At 35.7% G+C, this 9,917-nt stretch overlaps 2 protein-coding genes across 2 annotated transcripts; one reads left to right on the forward strand and one right to left on the reverse strand.

The window, feature by feature from the left end:
* The first annotated feature begins 2,103 nt into the window (after positions 1-2,103).
* LOC109435463 (olfactory receptor 5AL1) lies at positions 2,104-7,288 on the forward strand. Its single transcript, XM_019713398.2, has 2 exons — positions 2,104-3,024; positions 7,196-7,288. Exons 1-2 carry the CDS (start codon positions 2,104-2,106, stop codon positions 7,286-7,288), a joined length of 1,014 nt encoding a protein of 337 aa, XP_019568957.2.
* OR8U3 (olfactory receptor family 8 subfamily U member 3) lies at positions 6,088-7,047 on the reverse strand. The gene has a single exon (XM_019713417.2). It carries the CDS (start codon positions 7,045-7,047, stop codon positions 6,088-6,090), a length of 960 nt encoding a protein of 319 aa, XP_019568976.2.
* Positions 7,289-9,917: the final 2,629 nt, after the last annotated feature.

Below are 9,917 nucleotides of genomic sequence, written 5' to 3' on the forward strand. Positions count from 1 at the left end.
CCTGCTCTGTCTGAGATGGAGAAACTAGATTTTCAAGAGTTAGGTCAGCTATGTCAAAGAAATTGGAATTTATCTTAAGGACATTGGGAAGACACTGAAGGATTCGTCAGGAGAATAGAAGAACGAAGCTTGCATCTGTAAACCTATGTAATTTTACTTACCATTGTCGCCCCAATACATTTAAATAAAAAAGAAGTTTGGAAATGCAAGGAACAGAGAGAAGTAGAAAGACTGGAGGTAAGAATAAAAGTTAGGTGTGTGTCGGTTGCAAAAAACAAAACAAAACCAAAAGTCATTGTGATTGGATCAAGGAAATAATAAAAGTGAACATTTGAAAAGCATGTAAAGTAAAAAATTGTTAGAAATTGGGGACAAATTGAATATTGGCATGAGGAACAGGAAAGCATAGTAAAACATAATTGGTCCCCAACTTGGAAACTGAATGAATAATGACACTTTTCATTGAAATGGAAAATATAAACTCCGGGTCTTGAGTCTTAGGTCCTATGTGCAGGACCAAGGTGTTTTTTTCTGTATGTGATACTTTTGATGAACACCTTGAATATCTAAGTGGTCGTTTCTGGGAGGCATTTTGATGTAGCTGGATCAGAGAAAATAAATCTGGAATAAAAAGGTATATTTGTGTATTAATCAGCATGTAGATCCTACTGAGGACGAAGGATTGGATAAGATCACTGAACGAGAAGGGGTACAAAGAAAACTGTGGGGGTTTTGCTGACAGCCTGACGGACATGTGTAAAGCATAGATAATAAACGCAGAGCCTCCAAGGTAGAGAATCAAAATGGACAAATCAACTCAGCCTGCTTTGTGCTGGAAACCAAAGTTGTATTCAATAGAGGTCAATACTACAGAGCTGCCAAAGGAAAAGAGGCTTTGTTGGATTGAGGAATAGGACAGTTGACAGTAAACTTGGTGAGGGATTTCTTGGTTTAATAGGAAAGGAAGGTGGATTATTTTTGGTTAAGTTATAAAGAGGTTTAAGAAATTGGAGGTAGATGGCTGTTCTATGTTGGTTTGAAAAGTGGTAAAGGGAAGAGAAAAAATAAAAGATTAACCATGATCAAGTTTCCAAGGAGATGTCAATCAAAATTGAAGGTAGGGAGATGCTTTTTTATATTTTATTATGTTTAACCTGTCCTGACCATCTATAAGGTGCTCATGCAGCTACCCAAGACAATGTAGTGATAAGGAAAAATCAAGTTACACTCTGCTCTGCTTAGGAAAGGAGGGATGATTTCAATTCCACTAGCTTTCAAGCATCAGAATCCAGGTTCACTTTATGGAAACGTTTATGGAATTTAGTTCTACTAAACACCATCCAAATGTTATGCACTTTGGACCATTTAGATACCTGATGACAGAGACTAAAATGATGTCTCCTCATCATTTACAGCTGTTTTACAATCTAGAAAATTATTCACTGGTGTGTATTTTGCCAAATGACAAAAACCAGACAATTCACAATCCTATTTTTCCTTAATATCAATATTATATGTGTGTTGGGCGGGGGGAGGAAGGGAGATAAGCAAAAATAAGAAAAATTTAAAATTATACCAAATAATACGTCTAAAGATAAGTAGTGTTAATATTTTGATTCTGACTTTTACTTTACATCTTCCACACCTGATTTTGGCAATTTTTAAGGTTCTTATGAGAGGATGACATGATAATTTTTTATGAGATAAACTTGCAGCTTAAGAAATCATTTTTATATATGCTGTCAAAATCACTTACAGTCTTAAGGTTCCTTTCGCCCTTTATATGTAAAGAAAATTACAACACAGACTTTGCTATTGTATTAATTATAACATTTTAATTGAAGTGCTCTCTATTTTCTTTTATAGTTCCCTAGTGTATATTCTCTCTTGGAATTTCTGCCTGGACCAAATCCTTTAGCACTGAAAGCATAAGAAAAATCCACACAAAACTCAGAGTGCTTATCAGGAGTTTGCTTTGACTTAATTTAACATACCATCTGGTAAGCCAGGCTATCATCTCACATTTAATTGATTATACTTTATAGACTCAAGATTATTCAGAGCAAGGGCCGTGGAAGAGTTTATCGTGGAATTGTTTATTTCATGGCAAAAGGCAATCACTCGGCATTCACGGAGTTCATCCTCTTGGGCCTCACAGATAATCCAGAGCTTCAAACCATTCTCTTCTGTGTATTCCTTCTGATTTATTTAGTCACTGCCTTGGGTAATCTTGGTTTGATTGTGCTAATCCAAATCAGTCCTCAGCTTCACACACCCATGTATTTTTTCCTCTGTCATCTGGCTTTTGTTGATTTTTATGGCACCTCTACCGTCACACCAAATACCCTTGTGAACTCTTTACGTAAAATTAAAAGTATGTCATTTTATGCATGTGCCACTCAAGTATGTTGCTTTATCACGTTTTCAGTTTGGGAATTGTTAATGCTCTCTGTCATGGCCTATGACCGGTATGTGGCCATCTGCAACCCTTTACTCTATGTAGTTCTCATGCCTCGGAGGCTCTGCGTTCAAATGGTCACTAGCTCTTACATTTATGGATTCAGTGTGGGACTCATCCAGGCCATGGCTACATTCCACATGTCTTTCTGTGACTCGAATGTGGTCAACCAGTTCTACTGTGATGACGTTCCCTTGATTGCTCTGGCCTGTTCTGATACCCATGTCAAGGAGCTGATGTTGTTAGTCATTGCTGGGTTCAATGTTTTCTGTTCTCTCATCATTGTTCTCATATCCTATGGGTTCATTGTCTTTGCCATCTTAAGGATCCATTCTGCTGTAGGAAGACAGAAAGCCTTTTCTACCTGTGCTTCTCACCTGTTTTCTATTAGTCTGTATTATGGGACACTCAGTTTTATGTACCTACAGCCCAAGTCAAGTCACTCACTAGATAAAGACAAATTTGCCTCAGTATTCTATGCAGTGGTGATTCCCATGGTAAACCCATTGATCTACAGCTTGAGAAATCAGGAGGTTAAAAATGCTTTGAAAAAAATAATTGAAAAGGTATATTCTAGCAATCGACAATGAATTATGCTGTTACTAAAGAAATGCTGAAAATGGAGTTAGGAAATTTTAAACCAAGGCTTGTACAGCGCCAGTAACTAAGAGCCTTTGTCCTCTGGGGCTCAGTTTCCTGATCTCTATTTCCTTGAAAATAGGTACTTTACTGGTTTTGATTACGCATAGTAGATATTTCATAAATGTTTGTTTACCAAGGCGGTTAATTGTTGAATTCTAAAAACAATAAATATCATTCATTCTCTTTGACCATGAGCGGTTTCAGCAATGGACATGAAGAATAAAGCACCTTAAAAATCATAACACTATCATATTTCACTATGATATTGAGAATTTCAGGTTGTCTTGAGAGACATGAACTATGCAAATAATATTACAAATATTAGGTAAGATTTTCTTCCATACTTGAACTGGGGGAAAAGATAACAAGGTGCTTGATTGAAGGGTTTTGATTTGAAAATGCCATGTAATTGACCTTACTCTTTACTTCGCAATGTCCCTATTAATATGGTTTAACATTTTTTAAAGACTATTTTTTAGAACTGTTTTGATTTGCAACAAAATTGAGAGGGAGGTACAGAGATCTCCCATGTACCCCCAACTGCCACACAGGCATAGCCTCCCCATTATCAACATCATTTACCAGAACACGGTATATTTGTTACAATGAATGAACCTACCTTGACACATCAAAATCACCAAAGGCCACACATAGTTTACCTTCGAGTAAACTCTTGGTGTACATGTTATGGGGTTGAACAAATGCATAATGATTTATAGCCATCATTTTAACATTATACAGTACTTTTAATGCCCTAAGAATCTTCTGAGATCTATTTATCTCTCCCTTGCTGTCCCCACTCTTGGCAATCACTGAATTTTTTTATTGTCTTCATGGTTTCTCCTTTTCTAGAATGTCATAGGGTTGGATTCATACAGTATGTAGCCTTTCTTTCACTTTGTAACATGCATTTAAGTTTCCTCCAAGTCTTTTTATGGCTTGATGCCTCATTTCCTTTTTGTGCTGAATAATATTCCATCGGCTGGATATACCACAGTTATTTATTCATTTACCTACTGAAAAACATCTTAGTTGCTTCCAACTGTTGACAATTAACAATAAAACTTCTATAAACATTCATGTGCAGATTGTTGTGTGGATATGTATTCAACTCTTTGGAACGCAATTGCTGGATCATATGGTAAGAGTATGTATAGTTTTGTAAGAAACTTTCAAACTGTCTTGGCCGAACAGTTTAATGTGCTCACTCAAGCACTACCTCGTCTAGATTTTCTTCAGATTCAGCCAGTACTTTAGCTGTACTGACTATTTCTGGGTGGAGTGATGTAAATTTTATTCTACATGGTTACTGAGAATCTAACTACTCTGTCCTTGACAATTTAGTTTTTGCAGTGGCCTATTGACAGTGACATCATCACTGGACATGAAAGTTGTCAAGGTGCCCTGTGAATTCTTGTGTTCCAGACACACTTTTCCTGGCTTCATTGTGCTTTGGCACCAACTTCTTATGTCAACCAGAGTTGATTAGCTGAGCCAGCATACTGACTCCTTCCTTGCCTACTAGTCCACTGGCATAAAATACTCGCAGATTCCAGTTTATTAAAACACTAATTGAGACTTTGGTGGAAATATTTTCCCACTGGAACCCCAAGCCTATAATCAAGAAGAGCCTGATATTATAGGATAGGAGGCACAATTTCAGAAATTGGCTAATAGTGTATTAATAATAATAAGAGCCAATCCTACTACAACTTCTTTGTTTCCAGAGCCACGATTTCATGTTGTTGGAGGCACTAACCTATACTGCCATTGGATTGTAACCTACAGTATATCACGGAAGCGAGTGCTCTAATGCCACAGCCTTGTATCGCAAATCTCACACTGTATTCTACAATGACTGCAACTATCACAATTTCCTTCTAAAATGGTAAATTGGTAAAATAATGTTACATTGCTACGTCAATTACTTTTTCTGAAATGTCAAAATAAAAGCATACCAAATCACTGATTTTTTAATTTCATGTCATAAAACTATAAGGGTGATTGAATAAACAGCAGGCACAGATAAATGACATTATAACAAAGTTATTTCTATTTGAACAAATATGCGAACACATTGAATTTATTCATTTAAGATCACATTTCTTATAAACCATGTTCTTCAAATTATATTTTAAAATCTGATAATGATTATTTAAGTCTAGGTAATCTATATTCCAATACCCTTTATTCTTAACACCCATAGCGTTAGGAAAACAAAATTCGGATAGACTTGAATTTGCAGTTGGAATTTTCACATTCCTAGTTAGGTGACCTTAGACAATTTATAAATAATTGAGGCCCAGAGGTGAAACCTGACACATCTCTAGGTCTGTTTGATTATATTAAGCAGGACTACCTGATTAAGTGCCTGGCAGGTAGAAGAAACCTAACTAGGCTTTATCTTTCTTACTTAAAGACTAATAAGCTCTTGAGAACTCAATGAATTAATATTTAATTATATATAACAAACATTTACTTAACACTTATTATCACTGGATATTGTTTTAAGCATTTCAAAAAAAATTAACTTGTTTAGTCTTCAAAATGAACCAATCAGTTGGGCCCTATTATTTTCCAGAATTGGAAAGAGAGTCGCACAGAGTTCAGGTCAATTGTCCAAGGTTGCACAGCTAATAAAGGAGAGCAATAGTACGCAGACGCAGGCAGTCTTGGTTCCAGAGTTCCAAGTTCTAACAAAATTGTGATGCTGCCTTTGCTTGGGATACACATGTGTGTATTTGTGAGTGTCTTTGTGTTTGTATTTAAACATAATGTCAGTGGTCTCTAAAGGCTGTAATGGCTTGACCAGGACTCTTAGAATCATACTGATTTTCCAGGATTGGCCCAGATCCTTGTAGAAAATGTCAAGGTCTGTCAAAGTAACAGTCACCTTTTCAGTTGATTGGGAAAGAATAGCAAGAGTTATCAGCAGGAGAAAGCTTGATTTCTTTCCCTGTTTGTATTTACTAACGCATTTATTATTATTACTTTCTTAATTTTAATGTCTTTAAGGTTTCACAACCTTTATCCAAGGCTTTTTTGGAGGCATCTTTCACCTCTTTGTTCCTTAGACTGTAGATGAGGGGGTTCAACATGGGGATCACCACTGTGTAAAATACAGATGCCATTTTGTCTGTGTCCAGGGAGTGGTTTGATTTGGGCTGCAGGTACATAAAGATGAGTGTGCCATAGAAAACAGTAACAGCCACCATGTGCGAGCCGCAGGTGGAAATGGCCTTGCGTCGTCCCTGGGTAGAGCGGATCCTTAGGATGGCGGCAATGATAAAGAAGTAAGAGGTAAGGACAATAGAAGAGGAACAGATCATATCAAAACCAGCAAAGGCAAAGATCAGAATTTCCTTCATGTGTGTATCTGAGCAGGACAGAGCCAAGAGGGGAAGGTCATCACAGTAGAAATGATTAATGACATTGGGGCCACAGTAAGTTAGACGGAAGGTGATAATGGTGTGGAATAAGGCAACCAGAAAGCTGTATACATATGGAACTGCCACCAATTGAGTGCAGACTCTTTTTGACATCAGTGTGGAATAGTGCAGGGGTCTGCAGATGGCTACATAGCGATCATAGGCCATGGAAGCTAAAAGGAAACACTCGGTGATCATGAAGGTGAGAAAACAGCCCAGTTGTACTGCGCAAGCGTGGAAAGGAATAGTATTGTATTCCACAACAAAATTCATCATCATCTTTGGCGTGATAGCTGAGGAGTAACAAAGGTCAACAAAGGCCAAGTGACTCAGGAAATAATACATAGGTGTGTGGAGCTGAACATCAATTCTGATTAAAGTTATCAATCCAAAGTTACCTAGCACTGTGACCACGTAGATGACTAAAAACACCACAAAACATGGGGCTTGAAGCTCTGGCCGGTCTGTAATTCCCTTGAGAATAAATTCAGTGACATAAGTGATATTAACTTCTGCCATTTATTCTGGTGGATTTTGTTGCAAGTTGAAGAATAAAATGACAATTTTTCAAGGCTCCTGCCAGGGCTGAGGAAAGGTGATTGTGGGTGTCTTCTCACCTTGAATCATGTCATCTTAGCTCTCTAATGACATGCTTGTCTTGCCCCAGGGAGAGGAGTCTCTTACTCTCAAAATAGTCTTCTTAACAAATATTTTGCTTTGTAATTTTAGAATAGAAGGGAAGATGTTGGTTAAAAGTTAAATATGATCTGAAAAAATCTCTTGAGACTACTAACACTAATATTTCAGTATTTTTGCACTACTATCCTTTTAATGCATATATAAATATGGCAGCACAAAAGTATGTAATTCATAAATGAGTCTGTATTAATATTTCCCTATGTTTCAATTCTGTGCCTGTTTCCACAGCTTTAAAATATATCAAAATAATCTATTATGACTTATCCATTTTCCTATAATCCTCCCCACTATACCTTAAGCACTTTAAGCTATGTAAGCTAAAAAAATTAATCAGAACTATATGAAAACATACAATTTTGTTTGCATAGGAATTAAAAAGATGATTTTTGTTCAATTCAAAATTCACCACATTTTGAAGTTTGTTGCCCAAAGAGTTAATCAAGTAGATTATCAGATAGCTAGTTATTCTAAATTACATGGAGATAAACATCTTTCCCCATAAATACCTGTCAATCTATTTCAAGGGCTTAAAATATCCAGAGCACTTACTCTGACAGGTTTCACTTTTAGCAACATATCCTAAGGAAATATACAGTTGTAAGCAAAATTTTATGGAAACATAAATAGGTAGGTGAAGTTCCTGATGCATACTTCAAAATAATTGTAATTATTTGTATTTCTGCCGGACCAAAAAAGAAGATTACTCTCATTAAGCTCAATACTAGCCTATTTGAATTTTATTTTTGCTCCTGCCTTCATTTTCCTCAAAGTGGAACCACAAAATATTAACAAAGAAGGGGGCTTGAGAGATCTTAATGTCTAACTCCTTCATATTTCAAATTTTATTTATTACTACAACTATTACTTATCTGTTGCAATTGTGTGCTGTGCTTATCAGATATTCTACTTAGTGAAAAACATGAATTAACTTATGATAATCTCTGTTAACACTATGAGGGAAGTTCTATCCCATCGTCCATAATTAACAATTGAAAATAGCCAGACTTATGGTTATGGTGGCAGAGAGTAGATGGTAGAGTACGAAGGTCATTGGGTTTGTTTAACTACAGAGCCCATATTCCTAACCATCAAGCTCTGCTACCCAAAACGTAGCCACTTGCTCCTTCAGCTTTAATCGCTTGGCTAGAACAACAATGCTAGCAGATGCATCCATTTTTCTGTAGTATTAAGCTAAATGTTTAAAGCATAGAGAAGACAAACATGGAAGCTGCAGTTTATTAAAGATTGCTAAGCTTTGCATGCACTTTGCCAAGGTAAAATGCAGGAGCCAGAGCTTTTAAAAAGTTATTATGTAGTTCTGTGCTTCCTTGTAAATAACTATTTACTATCTGTGCATTAGAGTTTCTTTAGTTATTTATTTTATATAACTTCAGGATTTCTAGTAGTTCCAAAATACATATCAAACCAAATCAGAGGGAGCCACATGAGAGAAGAAATGCATGAGTGAGAACATTAATTATAGTGGATATTTACTATTAAGTGGCATATTTAAGCACCAAATTAATAGTAGAAAAACAAAGTTTACAGTGGAGTTGCATATCAAGGTGGAATTTGATTCCAAATTCAATAAAATTAAAAATCACCTGGAAACAAAATTACTTATAAAAATATTTTAAAGAACTCATAAAACATTTATGATTTTGCATCTACCTCACAACTCTCTATATTATTTTATAAATTCCTCTAATTTTTTTAAAAGTAATTTTTTGATAGCCTTCAATTACTTTCTGCAAGTTGTATTGAAACATTCACCATCCCAAAGTCCCAGCATTTATTCAGTCATTTCCACACCTCTGTCAATTTTTAGAAGAAATCCTGAAAATCATTGACAATTTTTACCTGGAGATTGCTTTAATAAACACCATTGTTTCTTGTCTCATTTCATCTTTCCCAAAGCAAGTTTTGCTTCAAATTTTACTGCACACTGGCATCCCCTCTGGGGTTTTTAACATCCTAATGCCCAGGCACCCCCTTACCAATTTAGTCAGAATGTCTGGGTAGCACCCAGGCATCAGTATTTTAAAAGCTCCCCTGGTGGTTTCAATGTACAGTCATGTTTGAGAGTCAGTAGTCTAAAGAACAAATTCAATGGTTAGAATGGCAATCAGAGCTCAACCACACTTTCAAAATCATTTACTTCTCTTTTGGTTTTGTTTGCGTAACCTATAGTGGGTCAGTTGGAGTACATGATTTCACCATGCCAGTGGAATTCAAATTGAGGTGCCTATTTTTGTTCATGTAAAAGGACTCACCAAGAGTTATAAAAATAAGAATATTTTAAGAAAATTAATTTTCATTTCTTATATTTACTTTTTTTAAATCTGAAAATGATTTGCCTGAAAAGGCACTTGTGCTTTTGGATATTATTTTTCCTCTTCTTTTCAAAATCCATCCTTCTCCCACTTTATAAATGAAAATATTTCTCACTTATCTGGAATCTTATATGATTTCTTACTCCAAGGTGTAAACATATTCAGGGGTCTAAATGATTTGGACATTTAGATAATTCTTTTCATCGAGACACTCCCATTGCATTAAGAAGACAAATTTCAAATGAAAGTTAGATTTATATTTAATGATTATTCATCAAAATTGGAAATACATAGGTTATTTTATACTAAGAATAATTGTAATTAAAAATCAAGTGTAGCAAAGAAACATTCACAGGT

This window comes from Rhinolophus sinicus, linkage group LG06 (genome assembly GCF_036562045.2).
Source record: "Rhinolophus sinicus isolate RSC01 linkage group LG06, ASM3656204v1, whole genome shotgun sequence".
Classification (NCBI taxonomy): domain Eukaryota; kingdom Metazoa; phylum Chordata; class Mammalia; order Chiroptera; family Rhinolophidae; genus Rhinolophus; species Rhinolophus sinicus.